Here is a 24,196-nt window from a genome sequence, read left to right on the forward strand (position 1 = left end):
ACTCTGCAATAAATCAAACAATACAGGCATAAAAGAGAAATGAGTTAGATCTAGATATATTACCATGACATATAGCTAAAGATTTAAAGTAATATGCATGGTATGATTCAAATTGATAAAGCACAGAGGAAAATCAATCATTGTGTATGTATAGGAGAGAGAAGTTGATAGAGAAGTACATGGGTGGGTGGATGGATGGATGGATGGATGGGCAGGCAGACGACCAGCTGGGTCCCCACGTGTTAATATCTGCTACCTTAAAGGAGTACAATTGGGGTGGGACAAGAGTAGGAAGGGCAATTAGATTTTCTTTGACATAACATCTTATCAAAACAACTTGGTGCCATTAATAGAGTGCCAGAGCACAGTCTAAGACCAGAATCCTAACGACAATGCTGTCCTTAACCATCCGTGTGACTCTGATATGTTAGGCGGTCTGTCTGTGCTTGAGTTTTCTATGTGAAAACCAGTAGAAGCATATCTGTTCAGTGTAATTCACAGATATAAAAGTATACTCACTCCAATATATAGTATTATTGTTACTATTCTCAATCCCCTCCCATGAAAAATGATAAAGGAAAACCACTTCCCTCTCCACATCTTCGGACCAACTCATATTATAACATCTCATGTTTTCCCAAGTCTTCTTGCAGAAGTGAAATGAAAAGTCCCTACAGATCCACTACTATGTTCATTTTGGGCTCTAAGCGTGATGAATTGAAACGTTAACACATCCAACTATAACTTACTAGCAGTGGAAGTAATGAGAAACGGTCAAATGTAGGGTGCATTTAGACAAAAGACGCCAACCTGTTCTCTGCCAGTCATTTCATTAAGGACTGCTATGGACAGTGGCAGAAACCTTTGCTCAAGTTGCCGCCTTTCCCAAGATTATTTTATCTACTCTTAATCTCATTTTTTAGTCACTTCCTCCTTCCAAACTTCTTTTATAACTGCTGTGAACTGTATCATTCTTGATACCCTCAATTTCCTATGAGTTAATTTGTAGTCCATAAACAAAAAATCCCGCAGTGTTTTGGGTTACCACTCAGTGTCGCCTGATAGAAGCCTGCTGGGACTGTCAGCCCTTGGGGACAACGTGCCAGACACGACTTTTTCCCTGGAAAACTGCCGTAGCTTGGTTTGCGGAAGGAGTGAAAAACTTGTTTTTCCATTTCTAACTTCACAAAAACTCATCTCCTTCTGCTTCCTCTCTCTCCCTCTACCCTAGCCACTCTGCCTGCCTTCTTCTGTAATCACACCGGGCTCTGTGTCTCCTTCAAGCTGTGTGCTAGCTGTTGCTTCTGCCAGGGACTCTGCATGGTTAGGTCCCTAATTCATTCAAGTCTCTACTCAAATGTCACCTCCTCAGAGAAGCCTTCCTTCTGCCCACCCTCTCTAAAATAGCCCCATTCCCAACACTCTCTATTCTCTTACCTACATGTGTATGTGTATATATAAATGTATATTTTTGTGTATATTTATTTGTATATATACATAATAATATATAATAATATTTTTATATATACATTTGTTTACTTGTTTACTGTTTATTTCCTCACCTACAAGTTCCATGAGAGCAGAGAGCCTCATTCACCCAGTATCTCCAGTGTCCGGAAGAATGATTGGCACATAGGAGATACTCAATAAATCTTTACTGTGTAAATGAATTGATAAAGGAGTAAATTACCAAAAGTCTCCATTTTCTCCTTGACATAGTGCAAATGGAACCAGATGGATGAAAGATACTGAATACCAATTTACAATGTAGCTGCCTGAGAAAGTTGCCTGGCCTGAAAGAGTTTCTTGCAACACCCTAATTACAAAAGGTCAGAACTAGAAATTATGGGACAGATGTGGATTATTTCACTTGGAGTCTGCATGAATTGGTGGGACTTGAAAGCAGCTACAAAAGTTCAAAGGTCCAAGCAGGTACATCAAGCAGAAAGCCACAATGACGAAGCACTTCTCCCTGAAACATCAGGGCTCCTCCCTGAGGGAGCAGGTTGACAGATGGGGAAGGTCAAGCCACAGTGGTTTACTTCTCACTCCAGGCTGCGCACTGCCCTGGCTACCTCCCCACCACCCTCGACATGCTGGAGAGTAGAAACCTGGCTGTTCTAAAGCATCGAAGTTGAAAGTGAAAAAAAAATCCAAGAACCCAATAAACATGCTTCAAGGATGAGTTAAATAATAACAATAGTACTAACAAGATGGCATCTCCTCCTTACTAAAGCAGAATTGTACTGGAATAGAACACATGTAGGAAGTAACCCTTTGTGTCTGGAAGAAAGAAAGAAAAAGGGGGGGAAGAAGGTGGGAGGGAGAGGGAGAAAGACAGGCAAAGGGAGGGAGAAAACATGGATTCTCTGAAATGAGAAATCAAACTATGAAACAGATCAATACCCAAAGATATATCAAGACGTAAAACTTGTTATTGAGGTGAAGGGTAAAATAAAAATAAAGCTATATTCTGTTTTAATTAGGAATCTTTGGGTTTTAAGTGACAGAAACTCAAATGGAGCTGGCCATGGGAAAACCAGGGGTTGTGAAACTGGGCCTTAAGTACAAAAGAGGCAGAGACTGGAGAACTACCAGGACTCCTTTTCCCTCTCCCAGCCTTCTTTCCTTTGTGTAATACCTTCATTTTCTCCTCCTGCAGACTGGCTTCCTCCATCTGAATGTGGACATGGCCACAGACAGCTCATGCCTCACACTCTGCCACCTGAGAAGCTTCCCTCTTCCTTCATTCAAATTGGAAAAATCCAGGAGAATGACTTGGCTTGGCCCAGCTTGAAAGTCACATGCCCATCCCCTTGGCCAGAGGGTGGTATGCTCCCATCAGCAACCCCCATCAGAAAGGCCCAGTGGAGGGGAGAGTCAACAGGATAAAAAAATGAACGAACAGAAAGCCAACTTGCAGAGGCATCCTAAACTCAGACAAAGGACAAGGACATACAAATCACCAGAGCAACTATGTGCCAGACCAATACCCAAGATTTCACTTATTCACTCAGGCAGTCATTTGATCACTTCTTGAACACGTGAGTCAGGAATTGTTCTAGAAGCACAAGTGAGGAAAAAATAGACGAGATTCCCAAGACAAGATAATTTCAGATAAAAATAAATGCTCTGAAGGAAATAAAGAACAGTGAGGTGCTAAACATCAAGTTGTGGTGCAGTGAAGAAAAGTCGTATCACCTGCATCTTGAACAGCAAGAAAAAGCCAGCCCTGCAGACATCCAGGCAGAGGGAATAGCTTGGACTTCACTTCTTCAGGAAGCCTCCTGCTGAGAGACAGCAAGCCCCTCCCAGCTCGGCCTGCACATACGTGCTCAGGCCTGGTTTCCACACTCAGGCACCTGCACTTGTCTCTTACAGAACTTCCACAGCTTGTAATTGCTTATTGATTTGATAAGTGTCTTTTTCCTCCATTACAGCATAACAGCCATGAAGGCCAGAATTATACCTGTTTGCTTAAGAGTTACTTCAGAAATGTCTGTTAAATAAATGAAGGAACATGCTGAGGAAAAATGTCCCAAATGCAGGGGAGGAGTGTCTGTAAATGCACAAATGAGCATCATGTAAAGAGATCTGGAAATACAGTAAATTCAAAAATGTTGGGCAATGAGATGCACCAGCAGCAAAGACACACACCAGACTTCTAGAAAAACATGTATCAGGCTTGAAACTGTGGTCATAAAATATCTAACACCCCTCCCTCCATACCTGACCCACTAACCAATCAAAATTTCTTCTTCTTCTTATATTCCTTTCTCAATGAATTTTATCTCCATTCTAAGCCCGAAATATGAACATTCACCTCCCCACACTCAGTACCCCATGTCTACTGATGGTACCAACTAAGTATCTTCTAACACATCCTCTCTTCTCCATCTCCCTTAGTTCAGGCCCTGCTCATATCTTGCCTGTGGAGTTCTGAATTATTTACTTATCTCGAGTCTCCCTTACCCTCTATCCACCACAATGTCTCTGAAGGTGAGGGTGAGTGTGGGCGTAGGGAGGGAGGGGAGAAGTATCCCCAACAGTGTTATTTTCAAGTTAAAAAAAAAACCTTCAGTCAAGCTGGCACAGTAAGTTCATGCTTCAAAGTACCCCTCTGCTCTGCTCCAAATACACAGCAATAATAGACATTGCCAGTCTCAGAAACAAGATAAAAACCTCCACAAACCAGAAATGTATGAGAAATGAAAAGGTGATGAGCAGGGCTGAAGCCCCAGGGCTGCTGGGCTCTTGATCTGGCAGCCAGGAGCTCAGCTCCTCAGGTGTTAGGGAACCAGAGCTGGTCTCACTCTTTGATGTTAGGGGGTATCCATGTTTGTGAGAAAAGGCTGAAAAGAAAAGAAAAAGAAGGGAAAAAAACCAGCTGCTAATTGCTTCCTGGGCTGTCACATATTTGTAGCTGTGGGTCCGGAAGCCAGAAGACAGGTGTGCAGGCTTAAACCGAGCCATCCCCCGCCTCAGTGACTGCATCTAAGACACTCTGGTTCTATCACAGGGCATGAGCCCTGAGATGCCTTTGTAAGGGCTGTACGGGAGCCTCTAAGGACCTGGCTGGCAAGAACTGAAAACCAACATAAAAGGGTGAACATAGATGATGGAGGAAGAATCTCCCAGTCAAAACAAGATAGAAAACTAACATTCCAAAATAGTTTTTTAAAAAAATCTAATGCTTAAGAAAGATGGCTGATAAAAGCAGCAATCAAAACAGTACTTCACTCTAAATGAAATCAATGTTCTATAGGATTCTGTAAGATCTTCTATAAATCAATATTCCATATTGTTAGATTTTAAAATTGTAAACGAAGATTTTTATTCTTATGTATTTATGCATTTGTTTGTGTATTTATTTATTTATTTGAGAGAGAAAGATCACGCATGCATGAAGCGGGGGTGGGGGGGTGGGGGGGCAGAGGGAGAAGGAGAGACAAAATCCCAAGCAGGCACCACGCCCAGCGTGAGCCCGATGTGGCGCTTGATCTCAGGACCCTGAAATCATAACCTGAGCTGAAATCAAGAGTCAGACGCTTAACCACCTGAGCCACCCAGCCGCTCCCTAAACAAAGATTTTTAAGTAAATGCGATTAAGAGAGATTAATATAGGAATCATATCCACAACAAGAAATATGAGATTATGAAACAAAACAAAAATAGGCAGAAATGAAATAAAAATAGATGGATATGAAAAGAGCCAATTAAAAATCCTAGAAATGAAAACTATAGTCAGTGGGATTAAAAAGAAAAAACCCTCCACATCCAAGATAAACTCCAGAATTTAACAGTTGGAGAGATAATCGAAGAATAGTTGGTAGTTGAAGAATAGTATTAAGGAATTCTTCCAAAATACAACGCAGAGAGGCAACAAGATTAAAAAGATTAATTAAAAGTCATAAAGGACAGATTGCAAGGCCTGGTATTCACTTAGAAGAAGTTTCAAAAGAAGAAAATTATGGTAATCACAAAAAAGCAATATTCAGAGCAAAAGGGGCTGGAAATTTTACAGAAAAGACATGAATCCTCACATCAAAAATGATCTCCAAAGACTAAACAGGATAAATAAAAATAAACCTATTATGTAGAAACACTGTAGAAAAACAGAAGAACATTTAGGATAATGAGAAGCTCTTAAAACCTACCAATGAAAAAAATTAAAAAGTTTCCAAGCCCACCTTCGGACCTACAGTAGCCCACTAGTCAGCTGTTCAGTCAGCAAACATTTATTCGGCATCTCCACCAAACTGGGTGAAGAAACAGAGATACCAGTAAAGTAACTTCAGCTCTCTAAACCCTGCAGTCCAGTGAAGGAGACTGACATGTACTTGGGTCATACAGCAGCGTGCTTCAACAGATGTGTGGGCAAGGTGCATCGGATGAGCGGAAACTGTGGAAACAGGGCAAAGTCCTTCCTAGTGAATGGGTGCACTGAGCGTTATTTGGACATGAACATACATTGCAGGAAATAAAAGTAATAAGAGTAAAAATACACCAAGGATTAATAGTATTAGTCAATACTGACTGATGACTTACTAGGTATCTGACTTTCAGACATTATCTCCAGTCCTCACTAAGTCCATTTTGCATATGAGAAAAGTAAGTTTAGGGGGAGTAAAAAACTTTCCCAAAGTCATAAAGTTAATAATAAGCTAGAAGGTAGAGACTAGCTCTATAGAAAGACCACAATACAGACTTTAATTTCTTTGACTGAATTTGGCATACAAATGTAAGCTTTTTTATTTGATGAGAACCTTGAGAAGAGAGTGATTGTGTTGACACAGCACCAAAGTGCTAAACTGGTTATTCTCCCTTGTTTGTTTACTGTACTTTGCTGTCCACGTGTATACAATACGTAAAGAGAAACGTGGGAAGACTGGCTGGACTAGCATATTTAAGTTTAAATAGATTCATGGTTTGTTTCTTGCTGTTGTGATGACCAACGACTATATTTGTTCAAAGGAGCAAAAGGTGATCCAAAATACTCAACTGTTTTAGGTATAAAGGTTTTGTTTGAACTCACAGTAATATAACTTTTTTTTTTTTTAAAGATTTTATTTATTTATTTGAGAGACAGAATGAGAGAGAGAGAGAGCACATGAGAGGGGGGAGGGTCAGAGGGAGAAGCAGACTCCCTGCTGAGCAGGGAGCCCGATGTGGGACTCGATCCAGGGACTCCAGGATCATGACCTGAGCTGAAGGCAGTCGCTTAACCAACTGAGCCACCCAGGCGCCCAAACTCACAGTAATATAACTTTTAAGTAACTTTTAACAATAACAGAACAGGCTTATGATGACCCAAAGCCTGGGTGTTTGTTTAAAGGAAATTCATTTGTTCATCAAAACTATAAGAATGTTTGTTACAGGAGATGACATTTGTTCAGTGGCCTTGTATTAATTAACCCACCTCTCTGAAAATGAGCACATCTACCTCGCACTAATGAATCCACCCACCACCATCCATCGGGGTGGGGGGGGGTCTGTTAAAGAATTCCGACTACTGCCATAGAGAGAAAATCAAGTCTGATGCACTGGGAAGCTAGATTCTTCCCACAGTGCTTAGCCACTACCCCACACGCCTGGGAACTGCCTGCCTCACACCGCCCCCCGCCCCCCCACATTCTGTCCCTCCTGTACAAGAAGGAATACCCTCAGATTTCAGTTATTCAGCTTTTAGTGTCTTAACACAGCTAACCAAAATCTAAAGCAACTCTTTTACACTTTTAAATATTTTCTTTTTCTTGAACTCACTCTTTCCAGGTATCTTGGCTCTGTTTAATTTATTATAGCCACCTTGAAAGGGAAATTCCAATCATTCTCTTTTTCTCCTACTTGCCCACTTTCCCTCTTTCTCTAAACCCTTTCAGGGCCCAAATTCCTGGTGTTTCCTCCCCTTCTGTGAGAACCTGAACTCAAAAAACAACCTCCTCCTCCTCAAAATATATGTAAATATATAAATGTATATTATATTGTAAATGAAAATATATAAATATATAAATGAATCACATCTTCCAGAGTCTTTGCTTTTTACATTTTGGTTTATATCTCTTAACTCTGGCTTACAAGGCTTACTTCCCACTCTAAGACATTCAGACTTCAGTGAGCAAATGGGTGGGGCCAATCCTGGAGGCAGAGAGGTAGGCTGTGCAAAATCAGCCATGGATGTAAGTGTGAAGCATCTAATTCCCCAAATTAGATGACCGATAATGATGGTGGAAAACTAAAATGGCAGTAATGTCACCAGTGCGTACTAAGTTACTTCTAGTAAAACTGCTTAACATAACCTTTTTTAATACAGATTTTATTTACTTTATTTGAGAGAGAGAGCGTGAGCAAGAGAGAGAGAAGGAGCAGGGGGGAGAGGGAGAAGCAGACTCCCCGCTGAACAGGGAGCCCGATGTGGGACTCGATCCCAGGACCCTGGGATCATGACCTGAGCTGAAGGCAGTCACTTAACCGACTGAGCCACCCAGACGCCCGAAAATTTGTACCTTTTAAAAAAAAATCTACTTTTAATTTAAATATGAGTGTATGTACATATAAAATGGCCCCTTTAAACAAAATTAACTGCAATCTCATGACTCACCTAATTGAGAATAAAGTAGTACATAAATCTATAATGCACACATTTCCAAGAACCTGAATTGGTTTTATAAAAAGAATACCATAATTTGTATAAATAAATAATTTGATGGTATGAAACATTCAACTGGGTATTTTTCAGACAATTTTAATTAAGTTCACTCTAGTAGTTCAGTGAAACTTTGTTAGGATATTTTTTAAAACTCAATTAGGAGAGGCTGTGTAGCATAATAATAGAATAGGACTAAATAGTATTAAGATATATGAGCTTTAATCATGTTCAGTCATCAATTAGCTGTGCAACCTTACCTAAATAATTTAATCTGTCTGAGCGTTAGCTCCTCATCTCTGTAAGAGAGATAACACATATCCTTCATTCCTCTTAAGATGTTTTAAGGCTCAAATGAGATACCAAACATGAAAATGCTCTATTATTAAAATCTAATAACTCAAACAACTAGATACCTCATGGAAAAGAATGAACTTTACTTCTACCTCACAATATACACAAAGTTAATTCTAGATCAATCATAGACCTAGCTAAAACTGTAAGATGTCTGGAAGAAAACATAAGAGAATTCCTTCATGGCCTCGGGGTAGGCAAGTTTCTCACACAAGATACAAAAGGATTCAGCCATAAAGGGAAAAAACACACTGCACTTCATCAAAAGACATTTAGAAAGTGAAAAGACAAGCCACAAACTTGGAGAAAATACTTGTAATCCATATATCTGACAAAGGACTCATATCCAAAATGTATAAAGAAACCTTATGAATTAAATCAAAAATAAGCAAAAAAAAAAATTGATAATAGACAAAACACTTGAATAGCGAAAAGATGTTCATATGTCCACAAATCATACAAAAAGATGCTCAACAACTCTTCAGGGAAATTGAGATTGAAACAACACTATATACCCATCAGATTGGTAAAATAAAAAAAGAATAACAGTATTTAAGTACTAACAAGGATGTGGAGCAACCAGACTCTCAAACACTGCTGGTGGAAGTACAAAATGGTAAAAACCACTTTAGAAGAATGAATATACACCTGCTCTATGACCCAGAAATGCCACTCCTAAGCGTATGCCCAACAGAACTGAATATGTATGGCCACAAAAAGACTTACATAAGAATGTTCATAATAGCTTTATTCATATAGCCAAGAACTATACACACACCAAATGCCCATCAACAGAAGATGGGCAAACAAACTGTGAGATGTTCATATAATGGAACAGGACTCACCAATAAATAGGAATGATACTACTGATATAATGCAACAACATACATGAGTCTCAAAATCATTAGTGGAGATAAAGGAGCCAGAGGCAAAAGAATACATATGTTTCCATCTGTGTGAATTTCAAGAACAAACACAACTAATTTATGCAGCAGAAGAAATTAGAATAGCAGTTGCCTCTGGGAAGGAGGGAGAATTGACTAGAAAGGGGGATAAAGGAACTTTCTGGGATGATGGAGATGTTCTTTATCTTGATATGGGTGATTGGTTATACTAACCAACATTCATCAAATTGTACACTTAATATCTGCACATTTTATAGTATATAAACTATATCTCAATAAAGCACTGTTAACATTAAAAATCTATTTTAAAAAGTAATTTATAGTAAAGAGATGGAAATTTTATGGTTAAAGGAGTCAACTTTGACATTTATATTTTTTATATTCCTAAAAGAAAGTCAATTGCTATAAATCCACTAAAAGTATAAAAGTATTAAGGTATTAGTCATCCATTCATCTAATATCTATTGAGTAATCCTACCCCCAGGCAATGTAGTAAGTGCTAGGGATAATGTTCTTGCCCTTTAGAAATTCAGTTTTGCAAGAGATATAGGCATGTATATGAATGTGCTCTGACAGATGCTGTGCACATAAGGGAGAGAATGTCAAAGAGATTCAGGACTATCAGTTGGAGACCCTGAATCACCTGTAGGAACATGGCACCCTTTCTGATGAGTTTGAGTCTAATTTGTAATGGGCCCTAAAACTGAGATAAAAGAAATGGGCCCAGCCATGCCAACTCATCTAGCTATTTGTCCAAGACCACAAAATTAGTTAGATTTGAGTGAAGGGTATTTTAAGCCATGATTGCCGCAAGTAAAGAGTATTAAGTATACATTTCTTGTACCATCTTTGGCCTAAAATAACTCTGAAACAGATGAAAAAAAGGATAAACTTCTCAGTTCCTGTCCCAGATTAATGAACACAACTAGTTCAGTTCTCAGGTCCTTCCTATGTGCTCCGTTGACAGCGTGCAGAAGAGAGAACAGCATGAGCAGGATGGGGATAACATCATTCATTCATTCAATCATTCATTCAACAATATAGTATTAAGAACACGGATTCTAGAGTCAAAACATCTAGTTAATAATCTTGGCTCTGCCACTAACTGTGTGAACTAGCTATTCAACCTCTTTGTATCTTACTTTCCTCATCAGTAAAATGGGGCCAATACTGCAACCTGTCTCAAAGGGTTATTATGAAGATTAAATGAGTTAATACATGCAAAGTGTTTAGAAGAGTCTTTGTCATGTAGTTAAATGCTATAAACTTGTTTGCTAATATAGGGGGTCCAAAAAGTTGGGGAATACAGAATAAACTTATTCTTAAACAGTATGTTGGTTACATTTTAAATTAATATGTTCAATGTTTTTCTATAGATTCTAGACACTGTTTCAGGTAAAGTACCTCTAAATTTAAAGCAATGTGTTCAATTGTCAACCTAAAAAAACCCAAAACTATAATACAATAGAGTGTCCCCAAGATCTGGAAACACAATGAAAATCATGTATTTATTGTAAATTTTTTCAGTTTAATAATTAGACTCATTGCTTTAAATTTACTTTATCTGAAAAGCTGTCTGGAGGTTGAAGAAAAGCATACTGAGAACCTTATTTGAAATGTTAACTAACAAACTATTTGAAAACAAGTTTCTCCTGTTCTCCAAGTTTTCCGAATTGTTTTCTCAACCTTTCCCCCCTATAGTCCAGTTGCCTCCCCTTAGCCGTGGGGAATACTTTCCAAGACCCCTAGTGGATACCTGAAACTGTGGATAGTATCAAACCCTATATGTGTTTTTTTCCTACACATGCATACCTACAATGAAGTTTAATTTCTGAATTAAGCACAGTAACAGATTAACAACAATAAAATAGAACAATTATAACAATATACCATAATAAAAGTTATTATAGAATGGGGTCTCTCTCTCAAAATATCTTATTGTACTCTACTCACCTTTCTTCATGTGATGATGTGAGATAATACAATGTCTATGTGATGAGATGAAATGAAGTGAATGGCGCAGGCATTGCGATATGGCACTAGGCCCTACCAACCTTCTGAACAATATGTCAGAAGGTGGATCATCTGCTTCTGGACCATGGTTGACCACAGGTAACTGAAATTGTGGAAATCAAAACCACAGATAAGGGGAGACTACTAAAATACTTCTATTAATTACGGGGCAGGCACTGTGTGATAGGCACTGTTGTAATGTTGGAGATAGAACATGGACAAAGCAGACATAAAATAACCCTGCCCTCATGAAACTTACATTCTAGTAGGAAGAGATAGAAAACAAATAAATAATAAAATAAAATATGCCCTATGTCAGAGAAGAAAAACTATGAAGAAAAATAAAGCAGAAGATGGCTAGGGTATATCAGTGCAAAGAGAGGGATAGGGCTGATTTTTCATAAATAGGGTAGATATAAAGGGCCTCACTAATAAGATGACTTTCCCAGCAGAGAGCTGAAGTATGTGAGAAAGCAGTGCAGGTATCTGGGGATGAGCACTCTAGGCAGAGTAAAAACCAATCAAGGAAACAAAAAAAAATCTTTTTTCTATAATTTCTTTTGCTTTTATCTTTTTTCTTTGTCTCTTCTTCTTCTTCTTTTTTTTTTTTTTCTTTGTCTCTTCTTGATAACCTGTATCTCAGGTAGGATCCAGCTATAGATTACTTGGATCACTGCAATTTCTCTCTCATTAATTTCTTAGTATAAACTTCACTCTCTTTTTTTCTCTTCTGATCCAATAAGATCATTCTCATTGAGTAGCTTTTCAATGATCACATTTCTTACCTCAAGCCTCCTGCTTTTTTTATGACTTCTACTCAATAAAAATTTACTGATGTCTAGTATGTACCAAGGCCTGATGGTAAAAAGATGATTATCATATGACATAAACCATTCAGAATCTAGTCAAGGATATATCTGTACATATATATGTACATGTATACACACACATGCACACATATATGACATACACATATACTCAAATGGATATACTGTAAAAAACACACACTGATATTATTAATGAAGTGCTGCAGCAATTAATTCTGCCCAGTGAGGAAAAGAAGAGATAGCTGGAGATATAGAGGAAAAGACCTCTGAGCTAGGATTTGATGACTAAGTAGGAACTCAACAAACATATAGCAAGAAACGACTATTATAAGGAAGAAGAAACATCTTAAGCATCAACACAGAGAGGTGGAAGCAAATAATACATTAGTAATGCTAGACGTAATGTATTAGATTGAAGACTAAGGAAATAAGAGTAGAAAGGTCAATTGGGAATATGCTAAGGAGCCTGACTTTAACCTGAAAGCCAGTGGTTCCCAAATTATTTTGACCGCATACCCGATCAGTAACAAATTTTTGTGCATGCATCCACCCCCAATATATATATACATTTGCTTATGTATAAATTAAATTATGCCAAGAGCTACTATTCTAATATGTTACACTCATTAGAAAACAAACACAAAAAGATAAATGCATAAAAGATAAAAATGAAATAAGTAATATTCTTCTTGTCCTCTTAGGTGCTACCAAATCATCAGGAGTATTTACAAAGTCCAAGATAGTGTACTTGCACTTACTTCTTTGATCCTAAGCTCAACTGTTAGGAAATCTGAAAGACCGTTATGATAGTGAGTTTAAGCATATCCAAATATGCCATACTTCGTACATATAAAAGGTATAAATGCACAAATAAGCTTGTTTGTTTATAATTTTATACTTATCTATTTTATCTCTCAAAATAGCTCATAAACTCTTTAGAGCAGGAGCTGATCCTCTCTTTCCACTTAAAAATCATCAAAGTACTTAGTACAGTGATAAAATAGCTGCTCTGTAAAGTAAAAAAATGATTATATTCCATTCACTATCATCCAAAATATTATGCCTTTTTTTTTAAACCTAATTCTTGGGGATGCAAAATCTTAATTAGTATTTTATTTTAATTTTTAATAATAAATTTAATCCTCATGGAGGTTGATGCCTTTACAATTTCTAGACTAAGAAGCACAGCATGATCAAAACCCAAGAAGATTTTCTCCAATTTCATCATTAAACCTCAAACCTGGGGCGCCTGGGTGGCTCAGTCGGTTAAGCAACTGATTCTTGATTTCAGCTCAGGTCATGATCTCGGGGTCATGATATCAAGCCCTGTGTCGGGCTCCATACTCAGTGTGGAGTCTGCTTGAGATTCTCTGCCTCTCCCTCTGCCCCTCCCCCTTGCTCATGCTCTCTCACACATGCGCGCTCTCTCTCTCTAAAAAAAAAGATAAAAATCTTTAAACCTCAAACCTGACCTTAAGTAAACAGTTCAAAAATAAAGAGGCTATACATCATGACCAAGTGAGATTTATGCTAGGGATGCAAGGCTGGTGCCCATATGGAAATCAATCAATGTAATACACCAGATTAATAGAATAAAGGGGGGAAACACATAATCATCTCAATAGATGCAGAAAAAGCATTTGACAAAAGTCAATAGCCTTTCCTCATAAAAACACTCAACAAACTAGGCATAGAACTCCAACAACCTTATGATAAAAAACATCTATAAAAACCTACACCTAACATCATACCTAATGGTGAAAGACTGAAAGCTTTCTTCTTAAGATCAGGAACAAGACAAGAATGTCTGCTCTCACCACTTCTATTCAACATTGTACAGGAGGTTTTAGGCAGGGAAATTAAGCAAAAAGAGAAATAAAAGACATCCATATTGGAAAGGAAAAGTAAAACTTATCTCTATTTGCAGATGACATGATCTTGCATGTAGGAAATCCTAAGGAATCTTAAAAAAAAAGAAACGAGTTCAGCAAGTAGTAGGACACAAGACCAATATACAAAAATAACTTGGTCAGTTGTATTTCTATACATTAGCAATGAATAATCTGAAAATGGAATTAAGAAAACAATTCCACTTACAATAGCATCAAAGAGAATAAAATACTTACAAATAAATTTACCAAAAGAAATGTTAAGACTTGTGCACTGAAAACTACAAAACATGTATGAAAAAAATGAAAGAAGACCCTAAATAAAAGGGAAGACATCTTGTGTTCTTGGATTGGAGGAACGGATGTTGTTAAGATGGCAATATTCTCAAAATTGATCTACAGATTCAATGCAATCTCAATCAAAATTCTAGTTGTGTTTTTTACAGAAATTGACAAGCTAATGCTAAACTTGATATGGAAATGCATGAGACCCAGAAAGGCCACAAGAATATTGAAAAAGGACAAAGCTGGAGGACTCAACTTTATTTTGAAATTTACTACAAAGCTACAGTAATCAAAATTGTGTGGAACATAAGGATAGACACAGAGATCAGGAGCACAGAAATGGGAGTACAGAAATAAACCCTTACATCTATGGTCAACTGATTTTCATAAGGCTGCCAATATAATTCAATGAGGGAAAGAATAGTCTTTTCAGCAAGTAGTTGTGGGACAACTGGATATCCACATGCAAAAGAATGAGGTTGGACCTCTACCTCACACCATACACAAAAATTAACTCAAAATGGATCTAAGATCTATATGGAAGAGCTAAAACTATAAAACTCTTAAGAAAAAAAAAACATAGGTATGAATCTTCATGAACTTAGATTAGGCAGTGATTTCTTACATATGACACTTAAAGCATAAGCACCAAAGGAAAAATTGATAAATTGGACTTCATGAAAATTTAATAAGAAAGTAAAAAGACACCCTATAGAATGGGAGAAGATATTTACAAATCACCCATCTGGTAGGGGTCTTGTATCCAGAATATATAAATTCTTAAAACTCAACAATTAAAAAAAAAAAAAACAGTTAAAAATGGACAAAGGATTTCTACAGACATTTCTCCAAAGATCTATAAATGGGCAACAAGGGCATATAAAGATACTCAACATCATTAGTCTTTAGGGAAATGTGAATTGAAACCACATGAGATACTACTTTTCACATTCAGTAGAATGGCTATAATCAGAAAGATGGACAATAACAAGTGTTGACAAGGATGTGGAAAAACAGGAACCCTCTTACATCCTTGGTAAGAATGTAAGATGGTGCAGCCGCTGAGGAAAACAAGTTACTGGTCCCTCAAAAAACCAAACATAGAATTGCCATTTGATCCAGCAATTTCACTCTTAAATATACACCCAAAGGAATTGAAAGCAGAGACTCAAACTGACACTTGGATGTTTTCATTCATTGCAGCAATATTCACAATAGCCAAAAGGTGAAAACAACCCAAGAATCCACCAACTGATGAATAGATAAACAAAATGTGGTATGTTTATACAATGGAATGTTGTACAACTATAAAAGGAATGACGTTTTGATACATCCCACAACACATGAACTGGAGGACATTATGGTATGTGAAATAAGCCAGACAGAATAAGGCAAATACTATATGATTCCACTTATGTGAGGTACCCAGAATAGGCAAATGTACAGAGACATAAAGTAGATAAGAGGTTAGCAGGAGAGTCATTGCTTAATGGTTATGGAGTTTCTGTCTGGGGTGATGAAAAGTTTTGGGAACAGTGGTGATAGTTGTGCAACATTGTGAATGGAATCAATGCCACTGAACTGCACACTTAAAATGACAAATTTTGTTATTTACATTTTATCACAATTTTTAAAAATTAATAATATACCTAAAGCCACAGGATCGTATACTTTAAATGGGTGAACTGTATGGTATGTTGAATTGTATCACAATAAATTTGATTTTTAAAACATGAAGAAAAAAAAGAAAGGCACTCTGGGGCTATAAAAGGACATGGGAGAATCTTAAATGCATACTGTCAAGGAAAGAAACGAGTCTGAAAAAGCTTCATATTGTATGATTCCAACTATACAACATTCTGGAAAAGGCAAAACAATAAGGACAATAAAAAGATCCGTGGTTGCCAAGGGTTCTAGGCAGGGGAGAAAAAACCAACAGGTGGAGCACAGAGCATTCTCAAGGCAGTGAAACCATTCTGTATGATACTGGAATGGTACCTACATGACAAGCATTTTTCAAAACCCACAGAACTGGAGAACACAAAGAGTGAGCCTTAAGGGAAACAAAGGACTTTAACGTATTAACACTGGTTTGTCAACTGTAACAAATGCACCACACTAATGCAAGATGTTAATAGGAGAAACAACGCGTGGATAGAGAAGGGTTATGTGGGACCTCTGTTCTTTCTGTGTAATTTTTCTGTAAACCTAAAACTGCTCTTTAAAAAGTCTATTCTAAAAATGTATACTTAACACAAAGACTGCACTGAATTTTATCCTCTTCTCATGATTCATAAGACTATTCACTTTAAGCACAGATTATAATTTTACATTAGACGAGGAGGAAGTGCTGATTCTTTTAGCATTGTAGATCTCAGACACTACCAAATCATCTCAGTTCAGTATTCCACACACCCTTCCCCTACTTCACCTCCCCCTCCACCCTCGACAAGATTATTTTATGACCTAAATTCTTGTATTCATATAAGTACTTCCATCTAGATAGTCTTTGAAGATTCTATAGTCTTTGGAAACACTTCCTTACACTTATGACTGAATTCCAGTCTAATTATAATTACGAATTACAGTGACATTATTATACCAAGCCGCCATGCCTCCTGTTTTATTCACTTTGTTCATTTTCTATGAGGTATCATTTTATCAGGAACCTTGGTATGTTAGTTTTACACATCTTTTTGGGGGGAAAAAATTGTTCTCGAAGGCCCTCAAGAGTCAACACAAAGGGAAACTATAGCTGTCCCAGAAGAAAGATGGCCAACACATTTAAGAAGAACTTTTCCCCAGCTCCTGGTTTAAAATGATCCCCTCCCAAACCTCTAATCTTTATTGGCACACTATGCATTTCTTTTACCTTGGTCTTTTCCAGCTTCATCTATGTGTTGAAAATCTTTTAGTGTTTGAAGGTTACAGAACCCCTCTCTGCAATGCTGAATAACTTTCTTTGATCCATTCTTGATGAGATAATCCATTAGCGTAAGGGATTTATACACATGGCGCCAGTTCTTCCCGTGATCATCGAGTCTCTGCCATAGCATATTCATAATCTCTGACAGAGAAATTGTGTTGAAGGTCAGGTCACTGATATCTAACATCAGAGAACTAGAAGGACCCCAAGGGTCATTAGAAGTTGCTTCTCTGACTTTTATTTCGGCATCTGAGTAATTTTTCACGAAGTTTTTCACTTGCCTCCTGAATGCCATAGGTAAGACAAGTTTGAAGGTGAGATGCGGATGAGAGCAATGGAATAGGAGTTAATATAATTGGTTTATAAAACTCTTGAGAGGTAATTGATCCCCAGTTCTGCTGCTCCCAAACACAAATGATTAATCTCCATTTTGACAAGGCATCAATTTCCTGCAAAGCAAAGCACAAAATATATGTAAGTTAAACACTTTTCGAAATGCCTATAGAAGACCAAGTCAGTCTGAAAAATCTAGGTTTACTTATAAATCAGCCCCTCACTTACATCAGCCAGAATTGAGGGCACTATCTAAATTCTCCTAGCATCAGTATGGGAAAATCTCTTGTAAGGGACTGGCCTATATTACTTAAATAAATATAGATGGTCTTCCTAGTCCTAAAAGTTTCTGCAGAAAATAACATTCAACCTCTCTGGCCAGGAATAAAATAATTTTAAAGCATTACAGGACAGTGGGCAAGTTAGGAGAAGAAAATGGGACTTGCACTCTGACATCTCATGCTTAAGATTTGTTGTCATGTATAAAAATAGTATGTCCTGAAGGTAATGAGGATGGTAACATCTGAGTCTTGGAGTCAGCAAGTGACCCTAAAGTTGTATTCTTAGAACTACAAGTCACTAGAATCAGATCTAAATACGTTCTGCTTTCTTGTTAATCTGAAAGTAGGGAGGGTTGTCAACTATAACACAAGTAGTTGGACCACAGCAGACTCCACATCTAACTCATGGTACCCTTGGCCAGTATTTTAGTCCTGGTAAGGTTAGTAAGTTCAAGGAAAAGGTTAAATTACTTTCTTTACTGGGCCTTAGAAAAGTATGCATTTAAGGAGTAAACAATGTCAATAGCAGGATTCAAATTGGGTAACAATTTCCCTAAAACCTGGAGTAATCAGCATGTTATCTGTCACATTCCAAAACAAGTGTACACAAAGAGAGGCCCATTTAGGTTGATACAAAATACACTGAAACCTAAAGGAGGTCCGCAGTCCCCAAACCTTAAATGATGCTTATGAATGATCAATTCATAGTTCATATGAAACCATTCCCTTCCTTCTTTTTCATTGCTTCGAATTAAGGTGGGTCAGTTAGTTTGCAATTTCCCTGGTGATTCACCCCTGATAGCCACCAAGAGAGTGCACTAAATTGATTTCAAGCCCTGACAAGCATCCAGGCCCAATGAAGCCTTGACGATCTATAATCAGATTTTACTAGAGAAACTGCACGCACAAAAATGACAGACATTAAAATCCATAACAAATTTGTCTTGTTTTCAGTTTTGTTTCTCTTCTTTGACCTTCGCAATTCCTAGCTCAAGTTTGATTAATTTCTGTGTGTGTTTTTAAGGAAGACATAAATTTTCAGAAGCAAACTAAATGAGCTATCCTTTCTTTTTCAAAAAATAAGAGAAGAGGTAATTAACCTTTTTTTTTTTTGTAAAAGTACAACACATCCTCAAATGAGCAAGATGGAAAATGTATCAGTTTAATTAACATTTCTCAGAAAGAGACTATCATCAACACTAGGAAGAAAAAGAGAAGTTGTGTGTTTTTACAATTTTCTGATTTTCTCTCTTGTTTGCACTTCAAACACAGGCATTTTTATCTGACTCATTCCTGCAGCGAAAACCAGATTTATCATGTGTTTCAATAAGCCATTAAAATTTTCAATCATGAGGGTTTTCTTTTTCTATTGTCCTTTTTTCCCTTCTACCAAGCTCACGCAATGCAGAGATGCACTGTGACACTGGCTTAGAGCAACAAATATTGATCTGTTTCCTCACAAGTCTATTAGGAAATATTAGGAAAAAAAAACCTGTTAGGATCATAACCTGCTGGAATTAAACAACAGTCACCAAAACGCTATTTTTTTTTTTTCTTTTTTGGTGAGCTAACTATCTATATTTGGAGAGACAAAATCCTAATTTTTAGGTTTTCCTATATTCTCTATCTTGTATTTAAAAAATTTTCTACCCCAGGAAAAGTATCAAATAATAGGCTTCAATCCACTAGGGTAGTTTAAAATGGATGTGCTTAACATCATACTGAAATTAAATACATTCCCAACCATTAGAAAAACCATGAAGCACAAAGTCTGGATGACTGAATTAATACCATTTACAAATACACAGCACTTTGTGACATGACCACAGAATATGTAAGACACCATTCTACTATTGTTATCTTTTCAGATTAACAAGGAGTTCGATTGGTGTTAGTTGTAAATTATACGTTGGTTTTCTATGTTTTAGACATGTGACTATATACAAATGTTGTTTACTCATACCATCAGAAACTTGAGATTGTAATTACAGTATATGACATCTGAAACAAAAGTGGTGCCCAAGTGAGTAAATTTTCACACCTGAATCTTGGTTGTCCGGCTACCCAAATCCCTAGAATACTTAGAAACGGAGGCAAGGTAAGATATTCCATGTCACCAATCTGGGTCACCTCCTCTGAGAGGCCTTCAGCTAGCATACTAGCTACTTAGATCTTCCCAACATATTCTTTCTGTCCCAATTTATTTCCTTCATGGCACTTACCATGATCTGTACCTGTGTATTTGTCATTTGCTTTCTTCACCACCAGACCAGAAACTCCATGACAGCACGGACCATGACCATCTTATTTACAAGGCAGTATAATCTTATTGCCTAGTAAGTACCTAGAACATAGTAGGTACTCAAGAAACAGGTGTTCAGTGAATGCCCAAATGACTGAATGAATCTGCTTAGGATACACCTGCATTGATTCTACAGCTTTGGATTATAAACATGACATTTTAAAAACATATTCCAGCCTTGCAACTGTCAAGTAAAATTCTAGAGTTTGGAGTAATTATTTTCAAATCAATCAATCAATATTTCTTGAGTATCTACCATTTGTACTGCTTTGTGGATGACATAAGAAATATAAAACATGATTCCGACATTCAAAAACCAGTGTTTGGGGGCTGGTGGCGGCGCCCGGCAGGCCTCCTCCATCACGAGCCAAAAACCAGTGTTTGATTAAGGAGCTTTCTCCCTTAAATAATTCCAAAATAAACACATAATGAGGTAGAAAAGGTCTCTTGGTTTCCTTTTTAGGCTTACTCACTTCCACAATACTTTGGCAAAGGCTGTTTCCTCCCCCCAACTTTACCTTAATCATAACAGGAAATCATTTAAGTTATCAAGTGACATTGTGGAATTCAAACTCAAGGTTTTTTTTTCAGACTTCTGAAGGGTAACACAGTACCTATACCATATGTTACATGATACCCACAGTAAGGTGTGGGGCCACTCTGAACAAGCAAACACATTAACGTGACTGCAAAAAAAACTCGTAAATATTTGGAATATATAAAAACAAATGCCTCGTTTCAATTCAGGTTTTGCTGCCAAATGAGTTGGGGGGAAAACTGGTCTTCAAAATTCTTTGGCTATCAGAACTGAGAATAAGGAATTGAGGAGCTGAACTGACTTTACCCAAAGACCTAGGACAATAACAGCAACATCTAAGAGGCTGAGTGTGAGAGCCATCTGGAAAGATGCATTTAGGGTAGAGAGAAGCTTTCCTCTTTGCACAGTTTCTGCCTATAGACTTAAGTTTACTCAGGAGAAAATAAGCTCTCTGGCCAAGATTGTTGTGGGAGAATGATTATAGAGAATACCATGGCATTAGGAGGTGTTACTATTTGGATGGGAAGATTACTACAAGAGGCAGAGAAATCAACTTTTTGGAGCCCTCCTGTGTGTTCATTAATTCATTCAACTATTAGTTCTCTAGAGTTCACTACACAGCAGACTCCATTCTACCAAATGGAGAAACAGGTGCACAAGACACAGTCCCCATTCTCTGGAATAAAGGGCTACTCTTTTTTGAATGCTCACAATGTGCTCACACCGAGGCATTCACCTACCTCATCTCATTACTTTAATTAGGATTCCAAAGGCATGGACTTGAGGTCCTGCTCTGCCATTTCCTAATTAAGGCTCAACAACTTCGCTGAGCCTCAGTTCCCTCATCTGCAGCATAAGGACTAATCACCACATAGAAAGAACAGCTGAGAGGAAGAAATGAGATGCTTAAGAATTTGGAACATGAAGGGTGAAGGCTGAAAGAATCAACTTCCTGTAGACAGCGTCTTTCCTTAGCATCCATTTCTTCAGAACAACCACTGCGTACAAGGCAGGCCCCATGCCAGGCCCAGAGCCACACAGATAAGCCTGACCACCGACTCCCCTCGGAAAGCACGCAGTTTACTTGGAGCAGAAGGCTGGGCCACACAGAAGCTTCTAGAAGGAAGGAGTGTGACAGGATGGCGTCACACAATGGGGACCTTCCCTCATGCTGACCGTAGTGACCTCGGCCCCCTCTCGCCCGCACCCAGTCAGCGACGGCACCAGCCTGGGACAAGAGGCGGCGAGCAGGCCCCTCCACGCCCGCCTGCACCCGCAAACAAGAATCTACTACCTGAGGGGAAAGTCCAGCCACAGCGTCAGGACCTTTTCCCGCTCAAATTCAAGCCCCTCGTTCCTAGGCTGATCGCCTCCTGCAGCCAGGCCCAAGCGCCCACGCCCTTCCCCACTTCCGCTTCCTCACTTCCGGCCCCTCACTTCCGGCCTCTCCGAGGTCCGGTGTCCGCTGATCCCAGGGCATCAAGCAAGAGGGACGCGAGGCGTTAGGCTTAAAATGACCCTGCTTTGGGGCCGGGGAAGGGGGGCCGTGGGGGTAGCGGATATCAAATGGAATGAAAGCACATGTCTTCATTTAACAATCCTTGGGGCTGTGGTGCTGCTGCTCTCCCTCTTTTCAAAGAAAAATTTTACAGTTTGTGTTACTAATGTATTTTAACTGACTGGAAACGGCACCCGCAGCTGATCTCCTCAAAGGACAAAGAAGGTAATGGTAGTTTGCTCGGGATGAAAAGCGTAGGGTGTGTGACGGGCAGTGATGGAGTGCCTCCAGGGAGGGCCTCGGGCTCCAGTGATGGGTCATCGTTGAAATATTCAACTGATCTTCAGTGAGCGCCCCCTATGTGCCAGGCACCCCCACCAAGCTGTAAGGACCCGGAGATAAAGCATGAGTCTGATGCTGCATGAGTTTACAGGTTAGTGGAGCTGACAGGCACCGTCACAGAAGATTGTGACAAGATATGTATCTTGTAATAAGAGAGGAGAGAGCATCTAATTCTGCCAAGGAGTATTTAAGGGCAGGTTTCAGAGAAGACTTTCCATCTCTATCTTAAAGGATGACAGGGAGTTCAGTGGATAGACAAAGTGGAGGAGGCCATTAGAGGCAAAGGACACATCATGTGTAGAGGCTTGAAAGCTGAGAGAGCCTATTATCCTGGTAAAACTACAAGTACTGTAGTTACTATGGCTGTCTCAAAGGCTATTAGTGGAACAGCAGAGGGAGAGGAAGTGGCAGAGGAAAGTCAGATCATGAAAGACCTTGTCCGAGCTGCTAGGTGATTTTATCTGGTAGGCATTGAAAATATAATCAAACCCATGTTTTAAAAGCGTATGGCTGGCTGTGTGGACATGTCAATATTCCACCAGGGTGGAGGGAAAAGACTTAGACAATAGAAAAACTCTTCCTAGATGAAAGTAACATTTGTTTTTAGCTCCTACTACTTCAATCATAATTATTATAACAGACGTCATGATCAATACTGATATGTAATTAGGTAATTATAATATAAAATTGTGGAAGATATGAAAGAAGTTGGTGTGTTTGAAATATGGCTTAGCTGGCTATCATATAGAATAATGGGCATAGTAACCAGAGGGAATTTAGAAAGGTGGCGGGGAAACAGATTGTTCAGGGCCTTGAATGCCAAGCTAAGGTGTTATTCTATAAAATAGGGACAAACAACAAGTATTTTGTTTATATAGTTATAGTTTATGAAGATTTTTTTTTGAGTCATAGCTTATGTAAATTTCAAAGGAACTCTGAAAAGTAGGTATAATTATTCCATTTTACAAATGAGGAAGCTGATTTGGGGGAACATGCATTCATTCTACATTATTGAGCGCCTGCTAAGTGCCAGGCATTATGCTGAGCTATGGGAATACAAAGAAGTAATAGTCTAATTAAAAAGACAAAAATAAATTAGCAATTATAATAAGTTTCTGTGATAAAAGTGCTTTGGGAGTAAAAAGAGGATTTGTCTAAATCTACATAATTAGAGAAGTCTTCCTGGAAGAGGTGAACTTGAGCTGAGTTTGAAGGAACAAATAGATCACATGAATTGCTCAGAAATATTCAACTAGCAAACGATTTAGCTAGAACTTGATCCAAATTTGCAGTGTCCAATTCTATGCCCTTTCCTCTCCCCTAAGGACCAATTTTTGGTTCTTGATGTTGAGCTCCACTGACACTCTTTTTTTTTTTTAAGATTTTATTTTTAAGTAATCTCTACACCCAACATTGGGCTCAAACTCACAACCCCAAGATCAAGAGCCGTGTGCTCCACCAACTGAGCCAGCCAGGCACCCCTCCATTGACATTCTCAGTCACAAATCTACCTGTTGTATTTTGAAAACATTGGAGATCCCAGTTTTTCCTTTTTAAACC

The 24,196-nt window shown here is 38.3% G+C and overlaps 1 protein-coding gene across 1 annotated transcript in view; it reads right to left on the minus strand.

Annotated features, from left to right (window-relative positions):
• ENTHD1 (ENTH domain containing 1) overlaps positions 1 to 22,204 on the minus strand; it is a 107,749-nt gene extending 85,545 nt beyond the window's left edge. Inside the window, exons 1-2 of the mRNA XM_032416315.1 lie at positions 22,091 to 22,204; positions 17,289 to 17,791 (exon numbers count right to left, since the gene is read on the minus strand). Of these exons, the coding sequence (XP_032272206.1) occupies positions 17,289 to 17,637 (349 nt within the window). The 5' untranslated portion in view covers positions 17,638 to 17,791; positions 22,091 to 22,204. The remainder of the gene's footprint in view (positions 1 to 17,288; positions 17,792 to 22,090) is intronic.
• Positions 22,205 to 24,196: the final 1,992 nt, after the last annotated feature.

The sequence above is a fragment of the Phoca vitulina genome, unplaced genomic scaffold (genome assembly GCF_004348235.1).
Source record: "Phoca vitulina isolate PV1807 unplaced genomic scaffold, GSC_HSeal_1.0 scaffold19, whole genome shotgun sequence".
Lineage (NCBI taxonomy): Eukaryota > Metazoa > Chordata > Mammalia > Carnivora > Phocidae > Phoca > Phoca vitulina.